General features: G+C 46.4%; 1 protein-coding gene across 1 annotated transcript in view; it reads right to left on the bottom strand.

The window, feature by feature from the left end:
- Window positions 1-1,201: 1,201 nt before the first annotated feature.
- Window positions 1,202-12,558, bottom strand: part of LOC104514297 (E3 ubiquitin-protein ligase MYCBP2-like) — a 12,575-nt gene continuing 1,218 nt past the window's right edge. The window contains exons 2-9 of the mRNA XM_010157927.1: window positions 9,963-10,095; window positions 9,236-9,339; window positions 7,796-7,984; window positions 7,205-7,312; window positions 5,712-5,921; window positions 3,724-3,831; window positions 3,363-3,528; window positions 1,202-2,012 (exon numbers count right to left, since the gene is read on the bottom strand). Coding sequence (XP_010156229.1) covers window positions 1,711-2,012; window positions 3,363-3,528; window positions 3,724-3,831; window positions 5,712-5,921; window positions 7,205-7,312; window positions 7,796-7,984; window positions 9,236-9,339; window positions 9,963-10,020 — 1,245 coding nt within the window. The 5' untranslated portion in view covers window positions 10,021-10,095 and the 3' untranslated portion in view covers window positions 1,202-1,710. The remainder of the gene's footprint in view (window positions 2,013-3,362; window positions 3,529-3,723; window positions 3,832-5,711; window positions 5,922-7,204; window positions 7,313-7,795; window positions 7,985-9,235; window positions 9,340-9,962; window positions 10,096-12,558) is intronic.

Here is a 12,558-nt window from a genome sequence, read left to right on the forward strand (position 1 = left end):
CTCCTCTGGACTCACCTCATCTACACATCTAAGGTGTGACCAACAGGAGTTCTAGACTGTCAGGTATCGAGTAAGGAACTTACTAGTGGAAGGTGTCCCTGCCCATGGCAGGGGGGTTGGAACTGGATGGGCTTTCAGGTCTCTTCCAACCCAAACCATTCTGTGATTCCTATCTTGATATCCTCTCAAACAAAAAGAAAACCCAACCCTGCCCTGGTGCTGAAGGCTGTGGTGTCATGGGTCGCTTCCGCTCCCAACGTCAGAGCAGATTGTGATCACTGGACTGAACCTGAAAAACGCAGGTCGCCGTCATCTCCCCCTGAGCTGACCAGGCGGCTCGTGTTTCAGAGCGAGATGAATCGTCACATCCAGAAGGGCCACGTTTATCTCACACGTGTTCCACGAACTTGCCACGTGGCCTCTCCCCTGATGGATAGATACCTTCCAAACGGATACCCGCTGGTTAAAATTCCTCCCTGGCAGAAGTTCAGTTGTTTGCACGAGTGTCAGCTGTCAAAACAATACGATGCAGCGCACTCCCCCATGAGCCCAGCGCCGGGCCTACATTGGAGCGCCCTTGTCTCTGTGCCCACAGCTTCTCCCGTCCCCCCACGGCTACCGTACTGGAGGGGTGCCTGCTTTGCCCCCGCTGTTCCGGAGTGCAGGCGGACGAGTACGTCACAGATGTTGTGTGGGATGGATCCCACGGCTCCAGTCCCATCCCGGTCCTCCGACCTACCTGGATGCCATCTGCCGAATGCGGAACTGTGAGAGCAGTTGTTCCTGTCTTGTACTGTAGCTACGCTTTGCTTTTCACTGCGGAGGAGCAGAGGACTCGGGACTCCCGCTAAATAAGCGTTTTGGGAAGCACAGCCGAAGGCTATCCGTCCTAAAAGCGTGTGTGCGTTGATTTGATGGAAGAGTCTTAACGATAACAATTTAAAAGGCAGTTTTCTTCAGGTTGTACCACACTGTTGGAAACTGAAATGGAAATGCAGTACTTCCTATGAATGCCAGTGTATTTATCCACCTTTTCCTGTAAAGATTTGAGCTTTTCGTCTTATGAACCCACCAGTTCAGCTGATAAGCTTTCCCACTTTTTTAAAAGGACCTGCCGAAATGATTGTAAGGCACGCCCCTCCCCCGCCCCGTTTTATAACATATTTCTGGAAAAAACCAGAGGCTTACGCGTCCGTTAGACTTTCACTGTATAAAAATGTACAGTGGCTTTATTGACATGTACATTCCATTATGTTTACAGCTGCAAGATATGAGGCACACTCAGTATTGCACTTCATTAAAATTTCAGGCTCAAACATAACCCAGAAGTTTAAATGAAACTGCTGTTGTAATTCCATAATTCTTATACAGGACAAACATTGATACCTTTATATACAGCGTGATACTCGTCACATTTATGCCTTCCTAACACCATTAGTTGTTGTTGTTTTATAACAGTCTAGGAAATAAACCAGAATATTCCTCTTTCCCATCCCCACCTGTGGTGCGTTACAATTGTACAAGATTACAAAAAGTCAGTATACAATAATCAGTATTTTGTCTGCCTTTCTCCCCAAAGCCAGCATCATTCATAGCCCACAGACACACGGATCCTTTAACAGCAATTATTTATTTGTAAATGTCCAATGTTTCCTAGCCGATGACTGTAATGGCCACATGCAAACACCTCACAAGTTTTGATGTCTCGGTTCAAAAAAATGTCAATATCTCACAGCAAGAATTATGTACATGGTATTTGGCATCCTTCTTGCACTGTAAATTGTTCCTTTTACCTGGGTTATGAAATGGTCCCGTCCTCATCCCGGCTGGACTTTTTATTTTCAGGACACTTGAGGGATGAGGGCACCTGTTTTGCTCTGGTAAAGAAACCAAAAATGCTACGTCTAAAAAGTGTGAGCATTCCACACAACCCAGAGCAAATTCTTCACCAGTGGGTGGATGGACAACGTGAAGTGGACATTCTGTTCCTTCGAGTTGTTTGCCTTTGGGACCTACAGTGGATTTAGGGGTGAGGGGGAAGGAAAAAAGAAAATAAAAGATTAATGCTTGCAGATGATGTAGATAAACATACAGCACATTTCCTCAAAATACCCACACCAAGTGAAAGGAATACATCTATAATATGAATTTACAAGGCATCAAAAATGAAGGATTAAGAAACAGCGGGTAGGAAGGTGCTTTCACATAGACTTGGAGCTTGAATTTGTCCAAGGGCTGAATAGGCCAAGAGAGAAAAACGCCAATTAGATCTGATAAAACACGACCCAAACCCATTAGCTCCTTGAAACAGCTGTGGCAAACGTTGAGCTGGGTGTTTGACTGGGAAAAAACCCCAGAACCCAAACGATCTAATTTCCAAGTCATTTAAAATAAACCAAATGCAAAGTACACAAGGGCAAAAATGGTACGGGGAGGATCACTAAAATGAGTTTTGTCTCATGAATACCGCAGAGGAAGTCAGTGCACTCTAAAAGCAAAATCGATTGCTGTGGCCAACAGCTACACTCAGCAGTAAACAGTAATTCTGGTGCTGCAGCAGAAATCGTGATTTTTTTTTTAAGCAGGGAGGTTTAGATTGGATATCAGGAAGAAGTTCTTCCCGGAGAGGGTGGTGAGGCACTGGAACAGGTTGCCCAGAGAAGCTGTGGATGCCCCATCCCTGGAAGTGTTCAAGGCCAGGCTGGATGTGGCTTTGAGCAACCTGGTCTAGTGGAAGGTGTCCCTGCCCATGGCAGGGGGGTTGGAACTAGATGGTCTTTAAGGTCCCTTCCAACCCAAACCTTCCCGTGAGTCTATGATTTTTTCCCGTGTTTACTTCTTTCAGGTAAATGATCAAAAAGTTCTCATTTTCTTTTTTTTCAGCTGCAGAAAAAAATAACGGGGTTTACTGATAGCAAATCAATGGCACGTGAGGTTAGGAACGAAGGCACCAGGGCAACAGTCTGCATGAGCTGGGTACTTAAACAGAGATACATCACTTAACGGCAGCGCGTTAACTTCCCTCCAGCATCACTTCAACACATCGTTAGGCATCGGGAGCCTGAATCGGCGTAGGGAACTGGGAACCGATTTCAGGGAAACCGAGATGTCTTTCTGTACTGACGTTTAAAGGGTCAGTGTGCTGATACCGCCAGAAAAACCAAAATAAATCAAAATCAGGTTCATTATCAATCAAAATCAAGCTGTTCTAACATCATTCAGGATTAAGGAATTGAAGGTTTGTGTGACTGACCCTGTGGTTTTCCTAAATACTATCGGCAAGGAAAGGGAAGAATATCAATTAGAGCAAATTCCTGATCTGAGAATTCCAACACGGTGAATCCACCTTGGAAAAATACTACCTGCTGGACAGTGTGGGAGTTCTTCTTTAGGGATGCTTGTCATTCTTTGGAAATCGTCGTGGCAAGCGTTGCAAAAATGCGTTGTCCCAAAACAGAAGAAAACGGCGACCGAGCAGCAGTAGCGGCATTTGTACTCCAGGAAATCCGTACCGTGTTTGGGACACATCTACACAGAGAGGGAAACAAGCGCCGATCAGCGGTGCAGCCGTGCTTGGACAACCCCAATGACGCGTTGCCACGTTCCGTAGCCCCCGTGACCGTCATGCAACGCCTTCACAAACGGCCGCGGGTCGCCGCGTTCAGCTCAGGGACGCGGAGCTCCAGCGCGGAATGGGAACGCGGACACAAGGCCTTTCCTCACCTGAGCCCTTGACACGTCAGAGCACGCGCCGCAGATGAGCTCTCTTGGATCGTAGTCATCCCCTTGGCCAGCCTCAGCGTCGCAACGAGCTTCGCCACCAAAATACGCCTAAATTTCAGAGGGGAGCGATTGGACATGAAACCAGAGACAACTACTGTTTCAACAAATTAAGGGGGAAATGATGAATAAGGGGCATGACTGTTGCCTCCGCGCTTCCGATAACTCTCGACTCTGACTCTAGATGAGATGTTTGTGAGGCACCAAAACAATGTCTCTCCGCCTCGGGATAAACAAGACCAAAAACTGTGCGACCTGCTCTGGTCTGTACAAGTGCCCGTGAGGCTTTGGAAACCACATCTGGGTGCTCTGGGAACTCTACGTGAGAGACGGGACTGAGGCTGAAGGCCGCAGAGAAACCTTCTGCCAGGAGGGGTTCTTGCTCTTGGCCCTCCCTGCCTTTCTACAGCCATTGTGAAAGGAAAGCGGTCTCCAGGCAACGGTGAGGAAGGAAAAAATTTCAGCAGCCTGCCTTCCCCCAAGCTCTCGCAGGCTAAACCGAAAGGGAAACCCCTGAGGAACGTATGCCAGGGAATCGGGTAGTAGTTTGGGGTGGACAGATGCTGGAGAAAGGAGAGGAGTTAGAAAGCAGATGGTTATATGCTGCTGTTCAGACATACGGTTGCAGTACGAAAGGGAAGAGTGAGACCCGAAGGAAAAAGAGGGAAATAATACTCAGTTATTAAGTACTGGAAAGAAAGTGGTAATGAAAAACAGGGACGGGAATAAAAACTGGAAAAAGATAATAAAGTATTTTTGTAAAGAAGGCAAAAAAGGCACCAGGGGAGTCGCTGAAGGATGAGGCGTGAAAACTGGTTAACTGCGGGACCGAGTGTGAACGGAGTAACGGTGTAGTAGGGAGCCAGAGGGATTCATTGCTGCTCTCCTCTAGCATGCGGAAGGGAAGTCAATCCTTTCTCCTCATATTTCCAAACCGTGCACTTAACATAAAACATGGGTATTTAACATAAAACCTATCGGGCTTCCCCCTGAAAATTTTCCCATGAAATTGCTGCATTCCCTTCGTTCCTAAGGTAAAAAAAGATGGGGTCAAGCTGGGCACTAAAATCAGCTTCAGACGAAAGAAGCTGTGCGAGGGGGTTATCCAGAATTTCTCCAACCACAGTTTGTCTTTGCTGGTGGGGATATCAGGGGCTGTTTGCACACAGTCTTTGGTCTTGAATACCCTCCGCCTGAAGAAAACTGTGCGTCTACGACCCAGAGTCCCTCAGGTTAGAGCACACATTCCCTCTTCCTTCCCCTTCCTCATTCCAATGCATCTGGCCATCACCCCTGTAGTTGCTGCACTGAGAGCCGAACTTAGGCGCCATCAGTTAAGGACGGCACCGTTTCCTTATCCCTATCCCGAGCAGCTGCATTACCACCAGTCAAAACTGCAGGAGAGACTTCCCATCTTTGGAGACGATCGCTGGGGAAAACCACACCCACAGGCTTGTGGTGGTGGTCAGTTTTTTTCCCCAAATTCACCATTTGCTGCAGTCCCAATCAACTCCAGCTCGGATAAAAGTAGCGTTGAGGTGGAATCTCAGCGAGGAACTCTCCGTATCGAAGAGTCAGGAGGAAAACTATGGTCGTACCAGGTTAATGTTCATGTGAAGCAGGAGCTGGGAGTGGGACCAAGGGGGGGTTGGTGTTCCAACACCGTATCCTCTGTAGGTTCTTCTAATGCGGGCTATCACCTGGATACGCGTTGGGTTTCCGCGCTGCCCTCTACGTACGTTTGAGCTTTATGAGACGCTACGTACGTCTGACCTGCACGACACTCTTTTAAAATCACTATTTAAGGGCACGATTCCCTTCCCTGCTTCCCTACTCCACACACGGTACGCCAAATACACGTTCCATTCGTTCAGAAATGACTTTTGAAACTGTCACATACACTGGATTTGAGAAAGCACGGAGCGTCGTACCTTCTTGCACTTGTAGCAGACGTAGTAAGCGTATCTGTTCATGGCGTAGCCAGCCGGGTCGTTGTAAAACCTGACACCTGGCGTAGTGATGGCCTCGCTCTTGTGCAACCCTTCATACTCCAGCCTCATCAGCGCTTTCCTCCTTACATCTTCATAGAGTTCTTTGATGGGATCAAGCAAATCCTTCAATACTGTGTGATTGATTTTGTTCTGAAATAATAATTAAAAAAAAACCCTCATTAAAATATCTTGCAACTTCATTACAACAGCTGTGGTAATCTGCGTTATGGTCGAACACAAATAGGGTAATGGATGTTGTACAAACGTAAAAGCTCAGCCAATGGACATTTCAAAAAATGGCCGATACCATATAGACTATTTCCTGCAAAACCAGTAACCGGAATGCTTTTTATGTGGTCTTTTGTTCTGTGGAATCATCAGCCCTTACAACAGACTGGAACAACCACAGAGGGATGGTGAGGGGTACACGAGATACTCCCTGCAGCACAGGAATATTCTGACTGTATGTTTTATGTTTTCCTTAATTTTAGGGTTTTTTAACTTACTACTCAACAATTAAGAATGATTAGGTATCAGGAAAAAATTAGGTTAGATACCAGGAAAAAATTCATCCTGGAGAGGGTGGTGAGGCACTGGACCAGGTTGCCCAGAGAAGCTGTGGATGCCCCATCCCTGGAAGTGTTCAAGGCCAGGCTGGATGAGGCTTTGAGCAACCTGGTCTAGTGGAAGGTGTCCCTGCCCATGGCAGGGGGGTTGGAACTGGATGGTCTTTAAGGTCCCTTCCAACCCAAACCATTCTGTGATTCTATGAATGATGACTGACAGTTCTCCACCCCAGGTCTTTGTTATTTAGTAGTAACGATCTGTTACCTTAAATTACAAAAATGCAGCCTGGGGAAGAAACAGGGCATGCAGAAATGGCTGTGTTTTCACTAATTTCATATTCCTGGGGTTTTACACGGTGCTCTGCTTCCCAGTACGCTTTTCTTACAGCAGTTAGGATTTTGTAGAGTACAAGAAGAATTTTTAGTGATTTAGGCTGTATTAAGTACACACATTCTTCAGCTCTGTCCTCATACCGAAAAGCAAAGCAGCTTTGAAAGGGGTTAGAAGAACAGAGAAGCCAAGTTTCCTGCTTCAGATAATGTGCATTAAGGTTACTTCGTCCCCCCCGCCCCCTGCCCTGTCAGCCCAGATACTGGGATTTTGGAAGCTGAGCAAAAAGCATTAAGAGGATGCCTGCACTGTGCTTTCTTTAAGCGGCCTCTTACTTCAGGGAACAGCAGGGGAAGGTAAAAAGATGCATCAGTGACACCCTTTCTTTAGTGACATGAGAAACGAAGGGAACAAGTGACATACACCTAATTTACGTTGTACTGAGCTACATGTAATTAAAAAAAAACAAGGAGGAAAACCAAAGACATCGGCAGGTACCCTGTTCAACTCAGGCAGTGAACACAGAGCTCGTTTACCTTGCAAATAGGGCAGGACATAAACCCAAAAGTGATCCTCGGCCCGAGCCATCTGTTTTCCAGTACTCGTTGACAGCATTGCAAATGGAAAACGTGGCTGCAGTCCAGCTTTAGGAAGAGAACAGACGCAAGCGAACGCTGACGTTACATGAACCGCTAAAATCAGTAGGTATTTGCTTTTTTAAGAGGCGACAGGCATCGATTCCAAAATTAATTAACACACTAGAAGATGCCTATTTTCTTCTTCTTAAAAAAAAAAAGAGAAGGAATATAAAATGACTGTTAAAATCACAATCCTTCCACTCCCAAACCACCCGTGGATACGTGAAATACGGATGACGTATATCCACTAATTCCCTCAGTTGTTTTTCTTGTTTATCGGACAACATGGGTCGGAAATCAACTGCGGAAGCTGAACCGACACAACCTGCTTCCTTCTCGGGCGGCAGTGCCGGACAAGAAGCGTTTTAAGTAACTTACACACTGTTACCGCGTCCGTTCTGAAACCTAAGCGCGTCACGGGAGCGACTCCGTGGTTTAACCTCTTACGCCCTTAAGGTTACAACCGTAAGGTGAAGAGAAAAGGTAAACCTGGATGGCTGGTGCTGCTGAAAGCGCTTCAGTGAAGCAGATCATGCACATGTCGTCCGCGTCCTGTTTCAGGGTTGCAGCAGTCTTATCGCAGCCGTGCAAGCAGGGCAAACAGTGCTCTTCGTTCTTAACGCCTCCGCAGGGGTGACCGCAGGGGTGGGTCTTGCTGCAGGCAATCTTAGCGTACTCCTAGTCAAAGGAAATAACGAACCGTCATTTATCTTCTTCCCTGCTCCACCCCGCAGCGCGGCTATTCGAAGGACCGCTCCTCGTGGAAGGAGCCGAGCGGGAAGAAGCGCGAGGAGATCCTCGTTGCCTACTGCGACAGCAGGTACCCCGGGGAAAATGGCACGTTTTGTGCACCTGAAGTAGAACCGACACCTTCGTTTCCTTACTTACTCCTCAGCGGCAATGGCAGGATGAAACCCCTGATTTTTAAATGTTAACATTTAATTTTTAATATAAAGAGAAACATTTTTTAAGCCTCCCTGTGCATTTTGTATACTGCCTCCTGCATACAGGCTGCTTGCCCTGTATTGACGACCTTTAAGGTACCTGCAGATTTCAGTCCTTTGGGAAAGGTATGAAGTAACCCCCTCCCAAGAACACCTCACGAGCTAACAGCTCCTTGTAAAGCCCTTTTGCATGGAAATGGTATTTTAACCACCTGTAATCCCTATCCCTAGGGAGTTGCCCTGAAGCTAACGACGAATTGAACTGGATTAATGTAACAATAACATATTCAACAGGCTGAGAGAGAAAGTTTGCCACACGCACGCAGAAATAAAGTGCGGGATAAGAAACTGGTTAGGATTTAGCCCTCTGCATCCCTAGGAAGCAGAAAACTTGAGTTGCCCTGAAGCTAACGACAAATTGAACTGGATTAATGTAACAATAACATATTCAACAGGCTGAGAGAGAAAGTTTGCCACACGCACGCAGAAATAAAGTGCGGGATAAGAAACTGGTTAGGATTTAGCCCTCTGCCAGCTGTACCTGTACCGCAGGACACAAAACCGCTCAGGGGACGTGGGTACAGTCAGCAAACTCAGCCAAGTCTTAAATGTTCAACGGGCTGTTATGCAAACCACTTCCATCGAGCTCTCCAGTACACCAGATTTCGTGTTAACAGTGTCTGTTTTACTTCATACTGGGAACGCTGTTGCGGAAACTCGAGATACTTTTGAAGATAATAATGAAACTACCCAGTATTTTGGTGGACTGTTGGTGTTTGTAGCCTGTAATTAAACTAAACCTTTACCAACTCGGGAAGTATTTGAATTACAACATAATATTAAAAGCTTTTCATGTGAGAGGTCTGATTTAAAATGCTTCATCCCACAGGGATGAGCAAGGTTAGCTCAGAATAAGGAATCAATTTGGTCCTGAAGTCCCTTCTATTTATGTAATTCACAATGATTGGTATTTGTTAATACACACCTGGCAGTCTGTATCGGAACAAACGCTTCCCACTGCTGATAATTCCGTTCCACTCCTACAGCCACAGAAACGGCACGCTTCAGAACTGCTGGTGGTTGGTTTGCCTGGGGCCGCAAGAACAAAAATTGTTGTAATGAATCATAGAGTGAAAGACCATCCAGTTCCAACCCCCTGCCATGGGCAGGGACACCTTCCACTAGACCAGGTTGCTCAAAGCCTCATCCAGCCTGGCCTTGAACCCTTCCAGGGATGGGGCATCCACAGCTTCTCTGGGCAACCTGTTCCACTGCCTCATCACCCTCTCCGTGAAGAATTTCTTCCTGATGTCCAATCTAAACCTCCCCACTTTCAATTTAAACTGGTTACCCCTTGTCCTGTCACTACAGGCCCTTGTAAGAAGTCCCCCCCAGTTTCCTTGTAGCCCCTTCAGGCACTGGAAGGCTGCAATAAGGTCTCCCCAGAGCCTTCTCTTCTCCAGGCTGAACAAGCTCAATTCTCTTGGCCTTTCTTCATAAGGGACTGATACTCTAACAACAGACATCTAAACAGCAATCCCAGAAAACAACCAGAAAAACAGCAATTCTTACACAAACTATTCTATTTTTATGAACACTTAAAGGCATTGCCCTAAATCCAACTGTGGTTTTATATTTTTTTTTTTGGTAAATCTGCATGTAAAAGGTAAAAATAAGCAGGATAAAAACAAGTAGTAATCGTTGTGTTTTACCTGTCTGTTCTCTGAACTCCACCATAGCCTTCATAGTTTTAGAATCTGCTAATGCCATCAGCCAGAAGAGTTTGGTCCTACCACAACCCTCATGGAGATCAACTTTGATAGCTTCTTCTTCTTCTTTGAATACCTGTCAGGTTAAGCAAACAGATAATAAACAGGGTGTCTGTTATTTTTGTCACTGTCTCTCTGGACTTTTGTCAGACGTTTGATAAAATTCTGCAGTTGGTCTCCCGCAATTTTTGTTTCTAAATGCATTCCGTAATCCGTGCGTACTGCAGAACGGATAGATGAAGGCTTTCTGTTGTTAAAAGCAGATGAAGTCGACACTTGAGCTGACGTGTCTGGCAAGCGACAGCGCAGCAATGCCGAGGGAGCCGCACAGCATCCTTCCTAGTTTAAAAAAAATAAAGAGCTTGGACTTCATAAGCACTGTTCAACTCACCCAGCAGAGGCCACAGTGTACTGAAAGCACAGGGTAACATTGGAAGTCTCCTCACACGACCGCGCCAGTAGCTTATCAAAGCAGCACTGGTAATTACGGTCTTACGTTCTGCTATACAACAGCAATTACAGAAGGATGTGACGTGAGTATTTTCGACTTTCACCTAAGCACAGAGTCGGTACTTTCAGTTACAATGAGGAAAATGCAAAATGTTTGCAAAAATTGCAAAAAAAATGCATGAGATCCTTAGTGGACATGACACAGTCCTTCCTTTTCTCCTTCCCTACGTTTTGAAGGCAGTTCTGTTTTCATTCATTTCACCTGCAAGGCAATGAAAGTTAGAATTTTCCCGGGTATGGATGTACACCCTCAATTTAGCCTTTAATTCTTATTAGAATCAGGGGGGAAAAAAACCCCCTCAGTTGCTTCGCAAAGGATTCACGTAAGCGGGTCGGAGCAACTTCAAGGCTGCCCTTGCTCGAAGGGAGGGAAAATACATCAAGGAGGTCTGTATGACTGAAGTTGGACAAAACCCAGGAAGCTAACGAGGGAAGAGGAGACGGGGGACCATGACAGAATTTAAAATCTAAATGGAGGGGATTAACACGAGAGGTGTGAAGGTGGTGAACAAAGAGTACAAGTTGAAACATGCTTTCAGAAGGAAACGGGAAAATCCGGTAAGCAGCTATTTTGGAGAGGTTAAAGGAGAGATGCGAGGACTTCTATGAGATAAGAACTTACTTTTTATCAACTGTAATCTGAACAGGCTATAGAGGAGAAATCAGAAAAATAAATGAGACTAGACTGTGCCGTGCCGTGACAGAAGAGCAGACAGACAAAATCATCATCTTAGGATGACAAAACAGGACAATTTCAAAGGGGACTGCAAAGATTCCGGCTAAGAAACAGAAGATGACGGATCCCCGTGGAGCTTCCAGAGTCTATGCTGCAAATGCTGAGGCACGGAGAAGAAGATGTGTCCGTAGAGCGAAACTCGGTGCCAGGGATCTGGTTTCCGTCACGCGTGCGCCAGGCTGGCCGATGCCCTGCGCTGCATGACCGCCAGCGGCGGGTCCCTGACGCCATCTTTGTTCTGTAGCGTCGCCTGGAAGGAATGCTGTTCGTGCACCCCGAGCCTGCTCCGTAACACAAAGCAGAGCACGGTAAGGAGACAAGGAGACTGGCTTCGAAAGCCCCTTCCTGACCCTAACGACAAAGCGAACGTAGGTGCGCTCTAGGAGAGGGGGAAGAGGGATGACTTCTGTTGAACTCACTTTGTTAGCGGGGTTCATCACCTCAGCTGTGGACCAACACAGTCAGAGCGAGAGGGGGAGAGGACCACAGACAACACAGGAGAAAAACAGCAGCAAGAAGGAGAGAATGTTCAGCCATTTCAGAGGTAGAAGCACCTTCAACATTAATTCCAATGAGGAAAAGAGATATTCCAAGGAGAATATAGCTTCAGGTCCACATATGAAGAGGGCAAGAGGTTAACACAAAAGAATGCTAATTAACAGAGTAAAACAGCAATTTGTAACAACTCATCTAGGTAAGTCAAAAAGACTGTTCAATCCAGCTTTGGATATGACGACATATTTCTCTATGAAAAGACAGTGAGAGCTGGAGGAATAATGAAGAGAAGACTGACATAAGGGAACCAGGAGGAATATGTGCTGTCAAGTGGTCTTCCTGGATATTCAAAAATGTACACACACTGAAAAGGAAGGGTTCGACAAGCACTGACTTACAAAAGAAGCAGTAAAAGGAGATACAGTTTAACAGGGATAAAGAACTGACATATATACTTAGGGAAGTCTATACAGTTCCTACATTTTCCTAAACGTACTGGGTTTCTGTGGCAAGGTTTTGGTAGTGAGGGGGTCTACAAGGGTGGCTTCTGTGAGAAGCTGCTGGAAGCCTCCCCTGTGTCTGACAGAGCCAATGCCAGACAGCTCCAAGATGGACCCACCTTCATAACACCTCTGGGATAACATGCTTAAGAAGGGGGGGAGAAAAAATGCACAGCTGCAGCCAGAGAGAGGAGTGAGAACTTGTGAGAGAACAGCTCTGCAGACCCCCAGGTCAGTGGAGAAGGAGGGGGAGGAGGAGGTGCTCCAAGCGCCGGAGCAGAGATTCCCTGGCAGCCCA

This window comes from Eurypyga helias, unplaced genomic scaffold (genome assembly GCF_000690775.1).
Source record: "Eurypyga helias isolate BGI_N326 unplaced genomic scaffold, ASM69077v1 scaffold8838, whole genome shotgun sequence".
Classification (NCBI taxonomy): Eukaryota; Metazoa; Chordata; class Aves; order Eurypygiformes; family Eurypygidae; genus Eurypyga; species Eurypyga helias.